Source organism: Sinocyclocheilus grahami, unplaced genomic scaffold (assembly GCF_001515645.1).
Source record: "Sinocyclocheilus grahami isolate Dianchi unplaced genomic scaffold, SAMN03320097.WGS_v1.1 scaffold1200.1, whole genome shotgun sequence".
Lineage (NCBI taxonomy): Eukaryota > Metazoa > Chordata > Actinopteri > Cypriniformes > Cyprinidae > Sinocyclocheilus > Sinocyclocheilus grahami.
This window is the reverse complement of record NW_015506379.1, coordinates 10745-26118: the sequence shown is the minus strand read 5'-3', so window position 1 is coordinate 26118 and position 15374 is coordinate 10745. Positions and strand designations below refer to the sequence as shown.

At 36.1% G+C, this 15374-nt stretch overlaps 1 protein-coding gene across 1 annotated transcript in view; it reads left to right on the top strand.

The window, feature by feature from the left end:
- Positions 1-387: 387 nt before the first annotated feature.
- The window catches only part of LOC107567943 (golgin subfamily A member 2-like), a 25009-nt gene continuing 10022 nt past the window's right edge, over positions 388-15374 (top strand). The window contains exons 1-15 of the mRNA XM_016253752.1: positions 388-396; positions 2840-2968; positions 4128-4211; positions 4851-4958; positions 5171-5220; positions 5631-5694; positions 6159-6218; positions 6350-6409; positions 8466-8585; positions 9754-9837; positions 10477-10584; positions 11785-11844; positions 12858-13070; positions 13152-13241; positions 13325-13432. Coding sequence (XP_016109238.1) covers positions 388-396; positions 2840-2968; positions 4128-4211; positions 4851-4958; positions 5171-5220; positions 5631-5694; positions 6159-6218; positions 6350-6409; positions 8466-8585; positions 9754-9837; positions 10477-10584; positions 11785-11844; positions 12858-13070; positions 13152-13241; positions 13325-13432 — 1347 coding nt within the window. The remainder of the gene's footprint in view (positions 397-2839; positions 2969-4127; positions 4212-4850; positions 4959-5170; positions 5221-5630; positions 5695-6158; positions 6219-6349; positions 6410-8465; positions 8586-9753; positions 9838-10476; positions 10585-11784; positions 11845-12857; positions 13071-13151; positions 13242-13324; positions 13433-15374) is intronic.

Genomic DNA, 15374 nt, shown 5'->3' with positions numbered 1-15374 from the left:
TTAAAAAAAAAGACAAGAAAACTTGAGAAAAAAAAAAGACTTCTAAAGTCTACATCGTGAAATAAATCCGAAAGCTTAGAAAGACCTACAGGCTGCGTTGACGCCAGGTGTCCTCTGTCGCGTCCGGTATTCCAGTCGTGTTCTGACGCCGCCGGTCGCGTTTGTGAACTGTGTGAAGCCTCTGATGGTCATGTGATCCCCCCCCCAGTTTGTGTTGGTATGTTCCACCGAAATATAATAGAGGAGGCGCGTTTGAGATGCACCACAGGACCTAGCGCCGTAGTTGCATCAGCTGTTGTACGTCGCGCACCGTTCTCGTGCAGGCAATTTTTTGAGACCGCGCGATGATACAACAGCGCGAGCCCTCCTGATGACAAAAAGTACGTAATGCGGAAGGTGCGCGGACGGCCGAAATCCACTCTGGCCTTAAAGAGACGGCCGTCAGCTAGTGTGCTGAACCAACGTCATTCATTTTCCAAATATAAGCAGCAGGTTAACCAGAACATTTTCTTCCAAACTAGGGCCTAGAATATCATTATATGCTTAAACATTAAGATTTCTAGAATCTAGGGAATTTTGTGATTCTAATGCACAATAAGAATTGAGAAGCACATTAACCCCCCTCTCTCTCTCTCTCTCTCTCTCTCTCTCAATTCAATTCAATATGTGCTTTATTGGCATGACAATTGTTACAATGTATTGCCAAAGTTTACATTGAATCTAGAACAGATATATATGCAACAAAAACATGCATGTATATACATTTAAAAAGTAGAATAAATTTATGAGGTTCCATTTGTGTCAAAAATGAGTCGACTGCTTTGTGTTTTGTACTATACATTTGTCTTTGTCTACAGTCATTGCCTACTTGTTCAGGTAAATCAGTATATGTAGGTGTGTATGTTGTGTGTTGACGTCGTCTTAATCTGTCGTCCTGCCTGCTTTTTCTCTGTCATTTAATTACTGTCGTCCTTTTCTTCGTTTTGTTCTGTTGTCTTGTTCTGTCGTCCTAACTGTCGTCCTGTTCTGTCGTCGTAACTGTCGTCTTGTTCTGACGACCTAACTGTCGCCTTTTCCTGTCGTCGTAACTGTCGCAAAAAATATGGCCAAAACCACTTTAAAACCAGCTTGGGAGGCCAGCCAAAGCAGTCAATCAGCTTAGGCTGGTTTTAGCTGTTTTTTGTTTTTTTTTCAGTAGGGAGTTGTTAAGCTTTGCTATAGCAAATATAGACAGCTTAAATACACCATAAGTCTTATTGTATAAAAGTTTTCAATGAAAGTCTATGGGATTGTAGGTGGTTTTGATAGTCTGGTTTACGAAATCAGTTAGAAAAGATATAGCAACCCGAGTCAGACCAGTCTGAAGGTGTGACCCGAGTTTGGTGGTTGTAGCTTTAAAAGTCTAGGAGGAGATACATTTTAAAATTTGGTCTCAGAAGAAGCCAACTTAATAATGCTTCCTCCAGTGGAAAAGTCCATCTCCTGTTGTCCTCTCGAAATCCACTGACATATATGTTTAGAGCTGTTTTGGACTGTTTTACTTGTAAAGAGTACTTGATCTGTTCATATTTCTTTACTGATTCGGATGAGACCTTTTTTTTTCTTTTCATAGAAAAAAAGCAATATTACAGACAGAGGACTCGTATTTTAGCCGGAATCAAATGTTTGAAGTTAAAAAAAATGTAATGATGGATTTGTTTATTACAAAAACACAGCTTTTCATTACAAGATGTTAATTGATGTACTGGATTAGTTTTCTTTTCTCAGTGACTTTAATCAGCAGTTTTGTAGGGGATGTAGACTGTGTGGGTTGGATATCCATTTTTAGGAAGGTTTACGTTCTGTTGTTGTGAAAATAAATGATTTCTGTCGTATACACTGTAAAAATGATTTTTTAAAGTTGTAAATAAAAAGACGATTAAGCCCCGTTCACAGCAAGCACGATAACTATAAAGATAGCGATAAAGATATAGTTCTAAAAATCGTTCTCAGTATTAAAGAATAGCATAGTTCGCACCACAACGATAACGATACAGAGGAACGATATGGTTGTGATTACATTCAATATGATTTTTTCCCAGCTGATGAACGATAAAACACTGACAGCCGATCAGAATCCATCCCATCCTGCTGTAACGAGCTCCAGAACTTAAAGCGGCAGAATAAACAGACGATATCGTTCGCTGGTGTGGACACTAATATCGTTATAGTTATCGTTCTTGGTGTGAACGGGGCTAAAGAGTGCATTTCACAAGAAAATACTATTTCAAACTTTAGAGTTTCACATTTAATTCAATGTGATACTTAGCATTTGTATTTTCTTTTTAATTCACTAGCAATTTAGAGTGAATTTGTGAGCCTGCAGCACAAAAGCAGTGTTAAGTCGCTGGGGGATATCTGTAGCAATAGCCAACAATACATTGTATGGGTCACAATTATACATTTCTCTTTTATGCCAAAAATCATTAGGATATTAAGTAAAGACCATGATCCATGAAGATATTTTGTAAATCTCCTACCGTAAATATATCAAAACTTAATGTTTGATTAGTAATATGCATTGCTAAGAACTTCATTTGAACAACTTTAAACATGATTTTCTCAATATTTAGATTTTTTTGCACCCTCAGATTCCAGATTTTCAAATAGTTGTATCTCGGCCAAATATTGTCCTCTCCTAACAAACCATATATCTATGGAAAGATTATTTATAAATAAGTTATGTGTAAATCTCAATTTTGAATTTTGTTTTCTCAGTGTATCTGCACACATACGTGACTTACTGTAGCTGTAATATGATATATTTAATATCAAATATTTCTGCTCTTGTGTCCTGCAGCTGAAGGAGTTTCAACAGAAGACAACCCCATCCGCAGGAAGTGCTGGACCAAAGAAGAAGAGGAAGGTTAAAGCAGGCGATCAGCTGGACGCAGCTGCGGACAGACACTCGCCGGACAATGTGAGTCAGATGCGTAATCGATCCACGTCAGATGCGATGAATGCTCGCTGTCTGCTCTGATGGGATTTGGCTGTCTGCTGTGTTTTGACTGATCAGTTAATGACTCTTTCCCACTGCAGGAAGTAATCCTCGTTTCAGGAACTGTTTGAGGATTTATTCAGTCTTTGCTCGTTGAACTATTTTTCCTCTTCACTATTTTGAGGGCCTGTTTTTGTACAGCGATTGGCTTTTCATTTATAATAATTATTCATGTTTACACATAACAGCCAGTAATTCGACGGTTATTACAGAGAGTCTGATCCAGGGTTATTAACCCTAACTAAAAATAAATCTGTTCAAAACATTAAAACAAAATATATAAATATTCAATGAAATTCTTAAAATAAATTAACTGAACTAACTGAAAAATGCTTATTGAAATTAAAGCACCAAAACTGACTAACTAACTATATTTTTGTATAGGAAACATTTTGTTAATAATAAAGCTGAAATACATAAAAATGTAAACATTTCTAGCTTTGCTTTAGTTGAAGTTGAAACACTAAAATTATTAACTAACTGAAAAAAATTGCACTGTACAGATTCTGTGTACATTGTATAGTTTAATATATTTTTTATAAAAAAATCACTGCTCTATTCTTTTCTCCCTGCCATATTAAGTTTATTGTATTCGCATCATATGTCTTATAAAAGAATATCATGAACTATATTCTATTTTTAATGTGTATGTGCTTAATTCATTGTTGGTTGAGTTTGTTGTTGCACTGAGGGATGATGAACTAAAGAAAAAAATATTTCTCTACATTACATCACATGTAGTATGTTTGTGATGGATCTTGAACCTAGAAAATTAAACCTAAATATTAATATTTAAAAATAACAAAAACTCACAAAAATGATTAAAGCACAATACAAAATGACTAAAATTCAAATGAAAGCATAAAATATCAAATAAGCTAAAAGCTCATTCAAAATACGAATAAATTGTAATTCTAATTGTAATAGTAGGCCTTTATAAATACCAGAAAGGTGTGTTTTCTAGCTGTGTGATTGATCTGAATCAGGCGCTACTAACTCTTCATCTCGTGTTTGCTTTATCACGTTATCACTACTGCTTCCTCCTCTCTCGCGCCTTTTGCTTTATGGTCTGCCTCTCCTTCCTCTGTAGATTGAGAATATTCTCAAAGTTATGGTGTCTGATCTTAGTCTGGCTAATGGAGTGTCTCAGCCTCCATTTGTCAACAGCAGTCAGGTGAGCTGCTCGCTGTCCCTCCTCTTTCTCCTCCGTTTGCTCTTTGATTCGTCATCTGTGTTTCCTCGCATGCTGTGAGATCGTCATCGCTGGAAGAAGTCGGTGTTTGCATCATCTGTTGCAATTTTTAAAGTCAGCATGAAATCACTCATTCATGTTTCCGGGCTTATTGCGAACGATTCATCAGTGCTCTTTATTTGAAAGAAATACAGTAAATGTTTCATATATTCGACTCGCACTGAAAATAATTTTTAGAAACCATTTGCACTCGGAAATTGCAAGTAAATGTAACATCTAATTACAAAGAAATGGCAAATAACACATTGGATTAAAAGACTAAAATAGTATAGTATAGGAACAATAATCTCTGCTTTATTTTGCAACTTCATAAAATCTATTTTTACAGTGCATGCTGTGAATGCTTTTTCATGTTGCATCTTTAACATGCAAAATGAAGTTTCAGGGTCTGAATATATTGGGATTTATTATATATTGAATTGAATGCCTGGAAATGTTTTTTTCACCTTTATATGTATGTACTTAGACTTATAGATTGTTGTGCATCTTTACTGTGAATGTGGTGTGTGTGTGTGTAACCCACGGAGAGTCTAATGTGTCTCTGTCGCTGTATTGCATCAGGATGATGTGGATGCGGTGAACCAGGTCTCGCAGGAGCTGGAGGAGACCAGCGCTGAACCCGTCTCTAATCCTGCTTCTGCTATTAACTCTGATAACCCTGGCCTGCAGGTCTGTCTGTCTCGGTGTTAGTCACCTTAGCTGGCTTTCAGAAGTCTAGGACTGTTTTGAAACACAGCTGTTGTGTGTGTTGTTTGCTCATGTTTTTAATCTGATCCGTGTGTGTCTTTTAATTTGGTGCATTGCCTTGTCAGGTATGTTGTCACATAAGTCTTGTTTTGCATGTCAGGTTTGTGTTTTTCATTCAAATGTTTTTCCAGCAGAAGTACACAGGAGATGCAAACGGCGATGAACATCCTCTGGAAGATAACAGGTGAATTTACTCTTTATTTGAGAACAAGCTACTACAGAAATATCATGCCATGAACGTGACAAGTTTCTCTCTCGTTGAAGAATGACACCGTTACAGCCAATCAGAATGTTTTATTGTTTTATAGAGCGCAGCAGTGACAGCTCAGGTTTTCTGATGCATTGGTTCTGGAAATATTTTACAATTCATATTTCCCAGATGCATTTAAAAAAAAACTTCAATAAAGAGTCTTGAATCTTACCAAAAATCTCTGTGATGAGACATTTTCTATTTTCATGTTCATTCAAGTTTTACTCTGTTCATGCACACTAACTCTACACTGATTCTGTATGTTTGTTATGCTTGTTTAGTTCAGAACTGTAACACCTAATGGTCTGTTCTGATACGCTGAACTCGCATGTTTGTGTTTGCAGGCCGCTGTCGTCCACCGAGAGCCTGAGACAGATTTCCCAGCAGCTCAATGGACTGCTGTCTGAGGCGAGTCACAGCTTCTGCTAGCTTCAGTCTCTGGGTTTGGTTGGATTGGGATGATATGATGTTATATTTTTCCACCCTGCTTGATTACATCAGCAGAAAAGTAATTTCAGAAGTGGATAGACTTCTTAAAATTTCAATAAAAGGTCTAGATTGACAACAAATGAGGCCAAATGCATTTTTTAAGAAATTAAATGACCTGTTTTGATTTCGTCTTGACTTTTAAGAACTAAACTCAACAGGCTCCTCCCAAATAAACCAAATTCTTGAAGAACTTGCATGGCTTGAGTGAATAACAAACATAAATGTATAAACACATTTGCAAGACTTGGAATAGAAGCAGTTTAATTTGTATGCAACACTTGTAAATAACCCAAATATCAACATTTAAACCGTTCCAGAATTAATTGATCAAATGATTCGGGGCAAAGCTTTGAATTCTGATTTTCTTCTTGGGTTTAATGCAGTCAGCAACATACATCAATGGAGACAGCGGTCCGCCGACGGTCAGCGAGAAGGAACTGGAGGTATTTTGATATGTTTTACTATTAATTCACCTGAGCTTTTTTTTTTTTTTTTAAAACCGTTCCAGAATTAATTGATCAAATGATTCGGGGCAAAGCTTTGAATTCTGATTTTCTTCTTGGGTTTAATGCAGTCAGCAACATACATCAATGGAGACAGCGGTCCGCCGATGGTCAGCGAGAAGGAACTGGAGGTATTTTGATATGTTTTACTATTAATTCACCTGAGCTTTTTTTTTCATGTCTACTACACTAGGTTGTGAAGCACAGCTGCTGTCCTTTATGCCGTCTGTGGCCTGGAAAATCAACCCTGGAATTTAAGTTATGGCAAAGCAAGGCTCTGTCATATGAGATCTGATGTAGAGTCATCCGTCCCACGAGAGCTGATCCACACCCAAACACACTACTGCGACCCTGACCCGCTAGAGACGTGTCCTTATATCGCAGGACGGGAGGTTACTCTCCAACAGAATGTGCAGTTTGTTGTCATACCTGTCACTGGTGCAGTGGAACTTGATTTAGTTATCTTGATTTAGTTTGTACATACTTTCACAATGCACAAGTGTGTTTAAACTGTGCCAGAATTGGGACAGATCATTGACTTGAGATTGAGTCCTTTCTGCCTTTCTTCAGTTATTGTATTAAAGGATTGGTTCAGGCAAAAATGATTATTTGCTGACAGTTTACTCACCCGCAGGCCATCCCAGATGCAGATGAGTTTGTTTGTTTCTTCAGGTTTGGAGAAATTGCATCAGTGTCTAACTGCAAGTGAATGGGTGCCGTCAGATTGAGAGCTGATAAAAACATCACAATAATCCACAGCACTCCAGTCCATCAGTGAACATCTGGAGAAGACAAAAGCTGAAACAAATCCAGCATTAAGACGCTTTTAACTAAAATACGAGTCCATAATAACTCTTCCTCCAGTGAAAAAGTGCATCTGCTGTTGTCTCTCACATCAAAATCCAGCCACATATGTGTTCAGAGCTGTTTAAACGCTGCTTGATCTGTGCAGATTTCTCTCCTGATTCACACCAGAACACTGACTCACTGGAGGAAGCGTTATTATGGATTATGGACTCGTAGCGTTATTATTATTATGGATTTGTTTATTACAAAAACACAGCTTTTCATTACAAGATGTTAATTGATGTACTGGATTAGTTTTCTTTTCTCAGTGACTTTAATCAGCAGTTTTGTAGGGGATGTAGACTGTGTGGGTTGGATATCCATTTTTAGGAAGGTTTACGTTCTGTTGTTGTGAAAATAAATGATTTCTGTCGTATACACTGTAAAAATGATTTTTTAAAGTTGTAAATAAAAAGACGATTAAGCCCCGTTCACAGCAAGCACGATAACTATAAAGATAGCGATAAAGATATAGTTCTAAAAATCGTTCTCAGTATTAAAGAATAGCATAGTTCGCACCACAACGATAACGATACAGAGGAACGATATGGTTGTGATTACATTCAATATGATTTTTTCCCAGCTGATGAACGATAAAACACTGACAGCCGATCAGAATCCATCCCATCCTGCTGTAACGAGCTCCAGAACTTAAAGCGGCAGAATAAACAGACGATATCGTTCGCTGGTGTGGACACTAATATCGTTATAGTTATCGTTCTTGGTGTGAACGGGGCTAAAGAGTGCATTTCACAAGAAAATACTATTTCAAACTTTAGAGTTTCACATTTAATTCAATGTGATACTTAGCATTTGTATTTTCTTTTTAATTCACTAGCAATTTAGAGTGAATTTGTGAGCCTGCAGCACAAAAGCAGTGTTAAGTCGCTGGGGGATATCTGTAGCAATAGCCAACAATACATTGTATGGGTCACAATTATACATTTCTCTTTTATGCCAAAAATCATTAGGATATTAAGTAAAGACCATGATCCATGAAGATATTTTGTAAATCTCCTACCGTAAATATATCAAAACTTAATGTTTGATTAGTAATATGCATTGCTAAGAACTTCATTTGAACAACTTTAAACATGATTTTCTCAATATTTAGATTTTTTTGCACCCTCAGATTCCAGATTTTCAAATAGTTGTATCTCGGCCAAATATTGTCCTCTCCTAACAAACCATATATCTATGGAAAGATTATTTATAAATAAGTTATGTGTAAATCTCAATTTTGAATTTTGTTTTCTCAGTGTATCTGCACACATACGTGACTTACTGTAGCTGTAATATGATATATTTAATATCAAATATTTCTGCTCTTGTGTCCTGCAGCTGAAGGAGTTTCAACAGAAGACAACCCCATCCGCAGGAAGTGCTGGACCAAAGAAGAAGAGGAAGGTTAAAGCAGGCGATCAGCTGGACGCAGCTGCGGACAGACACTCGCCGGACAATGTGAGTCAGATGCGTAATCGATCCACGTCAGATGCGATGAATGCTCGCTGTCTGCTCTGATGGGATTTGGCTGTCTGCTGTGTTTTGACTGATCAGTTAATGACTCTTTCCCACTGCAGGAAGTAATCCTCGTTTCAGGAACTGTTTGAGGATTTATTCAGTCTTTGCTCGTTGAACTATTTTTCCTCTTCACTATTTTGAGGGCCTGTTTTTGTACAGCGATTGGCTTTTCATTTATAATAATTATTCATGTTTACACATAACAGCCAGTAATTCGACGGTTATTACAGAGAGTCTGATCCAGGGTTATTAACCCTAACTAAAAATAAATCTGTTCAAAACATTAAAACAAAATATATAAATATTCAATGAAATTCTTAAAATAAATTAACTGAACTAACTGAAAAATGCTTATTGAAATTAAAGCACCAAAACTGACTAACTAACTATATTTTTGTATAGGAAACATTTTGTTAATAATAAAGCTGAAATACATAAAAATTTAAACATTTCTAGCTTTGCTTTAGTTGAAGTTGAAACACTAAAATTATTAACTAACTGAAAAAAATTGCACTGTACAGATTCTGTGTACATTGTATAGTTTAATATATTTTTTATAAAAAAATCACTGCTCTATTCTTTTCTCCCTGCCATATTAAGTTTATTGTATTCGCATCATATGTCTTATAAAAGAATATCATGAACTATATTCTATTTTTAATGTGTATGTGCTTAATTCATTGTTGGTTGAGTTTGTTGTTGCACTGAGGGATGATGAACTAAAGAAAAAAATATTTCTCTACATTACATCACATGTAGTATGTTTGTGATGGATCTTGAACCTAGAAAATTAAACCTAAATATTAATATTTAAAAATAACAAAAACTCACAAAAATGATTAAAGCACAATACAAAATGACTAAAATTCAAATGAAAGCATAAAATATCAAATAAGCTAAAAGCTCATTCAAAATACGAATAAATTGTAATTCTAATTGTAATAGTAGGCCTTTATAAATACCAGAAAGGTGTGTTTTCTAGCTGTGTGATTGATCTGAATCAGGCGCTACTAACTCTTCATCTTGTGTTTGCTTTATCACGTTATCACTACTGCTTCCTCCTCTCTCGCGCCTTTTGCTTTATGGTCTGCCTCTCCTTCCTCTGTAGATTGAGAATATTCTCAAAGTTATGGTGTCTGATCTTAGTCTGGCTAATGGAGTGTCTCAGCCTCCATTTGTCAACAGCAGTCAGGTGAGCTGCTCGCTGTCCCTCCTCTTTCTCCTCCGTTTGCTCTTTGATTCGTCATCTGTGTTTCCTCGCATGCTGTGAGATCGTCATCGCTGGAAGAAGTCGGTGTTTGCATCATCTGTTGCAATTTTTAAAGTCAGCATGAAATCACTCATTCATGTTTCCGGGCTTATTGCGAACGATTCATCAGTGCTCTTTATTTGAAAGAAATACAGTAAATGTTTCATATATTCGACTCGCACTGAAAATAATTTTTAGAAACCATTTGCACTCGGAAATTGCAAGTAAATGTAACATCTAATTACAAAGAAATGGCAAATAACACATTGGATTAAAAGACTAAAATAGTATCGTATAGGAACAATAATCTCTGCTTTATTTTGCAACTTCATAAAATCTATTTTTACAGTGCATGCTGTGAATGCTTTTTCATGTTGCATCTTTAACATGCAAAATGAAGTTTCAGGGTCTGAATATATTGGGATTTATTATATATTGAATTGAATGCCTGGAAATGTTTTTTTCACCTTTATATGTATGTACTTAGACTTATAGATTGTTGTGCATCTTTACTGTGAATGTGGTGTGTGTGTGTGTAACCCACGGAGAGTCTAATGTGTCTCTGTCGCTGTATTGCATCAGGATGATGTGGATGCGGTGAACCAGGTCTCGCAGGAGCTGGAGGAGACCAGCGCTGAACCCGTCTCTAATCCTGCTTCTGCTATTAACTCTGATAACCCTGGCCTGCAGGTCTGTCTGTCTCGGTGTTAGTCACCTTAGCTGGCTTTCAGAAGTCTAGGACTGTTTTGAAACACAGCTGTTGTGTGTGTTGTTTGCTCATGTTTTTAATCTGATCCGTGTGTGTCTTTTAATTTGGTGCATTGCCTTGTCAGGTATGTTGTCACATAAGTCTTGTTTTGCATGTCAGGTTTGTGTTTTTCATTCAAATGTTTTTCCAGCAGAAGTACACAGGAGATGCAAACGGCGATGAACATCCTCTGGAAGATAACAGGTGAATTTACTCTTTATTTGAGAACAAGCTACTACAGAAATATCATGCCATGAACGTGACAAGTTTCTCTCTCGTTGAAGAATGACACCGTTACAGCCAATCAGAATGTTTTATTGTTTTATAGAGCGCAGCAGTGACAGCTCAGGTTTTCTGATGCATTGGTTCTGGAAATATTTTACAATTCATATTTCCCAGATGCATTTAAAAAAAAACTTCAATAAAGAGTCTTGAATCTTACCAAAAATCTCTGTGATGAGACATTTTCTATTTTCATGTTCATTCAAGTTTTACTCTGTTCATGCACACTAACTCTACACTGATTCTGTATGTTTGTTATGCTTGTTTAGTTCAGAACTGTAACACCTAATGGTCTGTTCTGATACGCTGAACTCGCATGTTTGTGTTTGCAGGCCGCTGTCGTCCACCGAGAGCCTGAGACAGATTTCCCAGCAGCTCAATGGACTGCTGTCTGAGGCGAGTCACAGCTTCTGCTAGCTTCAGTCTCTGGGTTTGGTTGGATTGGGATGATATGATGTTATATTTTTCCACCCTGCTTGATTACATCAGCAGAAAAGTAATTTCAGAAGTGGATAGACTTCTTAAAATTTCAATAAAAGGTCTAGATTGACAACAAATGAGGCCAAATGCATTTTTTAAGAAATTAAATGACCTGTTTTCTTGACTTTTTGACTTTTAAGAACTAAACTCAACAGGCTCCTCCCAAATAAACCAAATTCTTGAAGAACTTGCATGGCTTAACAAACATACAAACATAAATGTATAAACACATTTGCAAGACTTGGAATAGAAGCAGTTTAATTTGTATGCAACACTTGTAAATAACCCAAATATCAACATTTAAACCGTTCCAGAATTAATTGATCAAATGATTCGGGGCAAAGCTTTGAATTCTGATTTTCTTCTTGGGTTTAATGCAGTCAGCAACATACATCAATGGAGACAGCGGTCCGCCGATGGTCAGCGAGAAGGAACTGGAGGTATTTTGATATGTTTTACTATTAATTCACCTGAGCTTTTTTTTTTTTTTTTTAAAGTAGATGTGCAAAACTGTACAGTAAGGTAATTTATTTTAGTCTAGCAGTTTATAATTACCACTCTGAACGGTCACTAGCAGGATAGTCTTATTGAAGCACGAGTTCTTATGATGGAAATAGCTTGTAGTCTGTAGGGGTTACAGCATTGGCTGATGCTGATTAGTCACTTGATATAATTTTCACAATCGATTGATTCCCTCATGGTTTACAGACCAAATCAAGAACAATTTAATCTATTTCTGCTAAATATAAAGTATTTAAAAAGACCTGAAACCGTTTTCCTCTTATCTGTGCTGTGTGCTTTTCTAATCTATATCTTAATTGGTATAATTGGTTATGTATCTGTCAGTATGTGCGTTATCGCGGTGTGTCCTGTAGGACTAGTTCTGGCATTTGATCCCATGATCTCCTGCTACACACTGAACAAACATCCTGATTCAGCGTCACACACACGTCTGTAACAGGCTGCATGGCAGAACGAGGCTCTGTTTATAAGTTAAAGTTTCACTGGCTTCATCCGCATAGAAGCCTGAGTGTCTGTAGATAGCAGTCATGCTTTACTTTTAATGTTTTTGAAAAACGTCTCTTCTGCTCACTAAGGTTGCATTTATTTGATAACAGTGTTAAGTCGCTGGGGGATATTTGTAGCAATAGCCAACAATACATTGTATGGGTCACAATTATCCATTTTTCTTTTATGCCAAAAATCATTAGGATATTAAGTAAAGATCATGTTCCATGAAGATATTTTGTACATTTCCTACCATAGATATATTAAAAGGTAATTTTTTGCTTAGCAATATGCATTGCTAAGAACTTCATTTGGACAACTTTAAAGGTGATTTTCTCAATATTTAGATTTTTTTGCACCCTCAGATTCCAGATTTTCAAATATTGTCCTATCCTAACAAACCATACATCAATGGAAAGCTTATTTATTCAGATTTTTAAAAATGGACCCTTATGACTGGTTTTGTGGTCCAGAGTCACATATGAGTGTATGTTATATGAATATGGTCTGTGTCAGTAATGTGAGCGAGGAGTCCAGACAGCAGAGCTCAGAGCTGTCCGAGCATCTCAAGCTGAGAGTAAATGAGAACAACGGCTTGAAGCAGGAGGTTGATGAGCTCCGTAAGCGGCTGGAGATGGCCGACAGCATGCTGCAGCAGGTGAGGAGACGCTTTAAACATTTACTGTGCTCATGATAGTATTCCTGTGATGTGAAATCCCTCTTCACATCGCTCCTGCAGTTCTCCAGTCAGACGGGTTCTCCGTCTGAGCACCAGCAGGTCCAGCTCCTGCTGGAAGAAAAGCACCAGATAGAAGCTCACACGGCTCAGGTGTGTGCTGCTGTAATTTGGGGCATGTTTGTGTCTGTGTTAGTCCTGAATGTCATCCTGAGTGTCTGAGTATGTGTGTGCAGCTGATGGAGTCGGTGGCTCAGCTGCAGGTGGAGAGAGATCAGTACGCTGTACAGATACAGGAGGAGGGACACGCGTGGAAGGACAAAACAGAACAGCTTCTGTCTCAGGTAAACAAACACACTCGCATACAATATTGCAAAAAAAAAATTTTTGCAATATATAAATACACTACCGGTCAAAAGTATGGGATCAGTAAGGCTTGTAATGTTTTTAAAGAAGTGTCTTCTGCTCATCAAGGCTGCATTTATTTGATCAAAAATACAGAAAAAAACTGTAATCTTGCAAAATGTTATTACAATATAAAATAATGGTTTCTATTTGAATATCCTTTAAAATATAATTTATTTCTGTGATGCAAAGCTGAATTTCCATCATCATTACTCCAGTATAAAGATCACATGATCTTCAGAAATCATATGCTGATTTATTATTAGAATTATCAACAGTTTTTTAGGAAACTGATACTTTTTCAGGATTCTTTGATGAATAAAAAGTTAAAAAGAACAGCATTTATTCAAAATATAAATCTTTTCTAACAATATAAATCTTTGCTATCACTTCTTATCAGTTTAACACATCCTCGCTGAATAAAAGTTTTCATTTCTTTCAGAAAAAGAAAGAATAAAAATGTACCGACCCCAAACACGCTAGTGTATATTGTTAGAAAAGATTTCTATTTCACAGCTTCCAAAAAAATATGAAGCATCACAACTGATAATAATCAGCATATTATACTGATTTCTGAAGATCATGTGACACTGAAGACTGGAGTAATGATGCTGAAAATACAGCTGCGCATCACAGAAATACATTACAGTTTAATGTATATTAAAATAGAAAAACGTTATTTTACATCATAATAATATTTCACAATATTACATTTTTTTCCTGTATTTTTGATCAATTAAATGCAGCCTTGATGAGCAGAAGAGACTCCTGTAAAAACATTAAAAATCGTTCTGATCCCAAACTTCTGACCGGGAGTGTAAATATTGCAATGTGAAAACAGATCAAATGGCTTAAATAGTTTGTAATATTTGGGAAAGTATTAATACTCCTAAAATGATTAGGGGGTGATTTTACAGGGGAGTAAATTTGCATAGAAAATAAAATAAATAAAATAAATTGAGTGCAAACAATCCTTTTAGGGCTGAACAATTTGGAAAAAATATAAATGTAATTTTTCTGATTGTGATTTGAACCAGGGTTATTATAGTTAACTAAATCTAAAACCATTACTTGAAATTACATTAAACTTCAACTGAAATAAAATCCTTGAATTTATTTGATTTCAGCTACTACAAAATAAAATTGATAAATATTTTTAAAAAATTATAAAAATGACTGCAAAAATTACAATTAAAACAGGAAAAATTAAAATTAAAACTAATAAAAATAAAATCTAATTCAGAATATTAATAAAAACTTTAATAGTATCTCACTGATTAAAAAATGACCAGACATTTGAACGGTGATATGATAAACATTTAACATCTCATATTGCTGCTGCTTCGACATCCAGACACAAAAAGGCACAAATAAGGGTGTTTTTAAGGGTGTTCGAATTTTGGGTTCACTCTTTACAAGAACAAATTCAAACCTGTTTCAGTAACAATAAAGTAAAGATATAGGCCACATTTCCACTGTTTTTGACCCTTTTAATATGGCTTTAAGATAATAACAATAAAAATAATTATAATTATGATTTCTATTGTGATTTTATTATTATTAGTATTAGTATTATCAAAATATTAAAATAAGAAATATTTATTTTGTAATGTGCTGTAAAATTAAATATTGAGTATAGTAATAACTTTATTTTACTGTACGAGTATGTAGTTTGTTTATTCTGAGTGTGTGTCTGTGTGTCTGTCTGTGTGTGTGTGTGTGTGTGTGTGTGTGTCTGTGTGTCTGTGTGTGTGTGTCTGTGTCTGTGTCTGTGTGTGTGTGTGTGTGTGTCTGTGTGTCTGTGTGTGTGTGTCTGTGTCTGTGTCTGTGTGTGTGTGTGTGTGTGTCTGTGTGTCTGTGTGTGTGTGTCTGTGTCTGTGT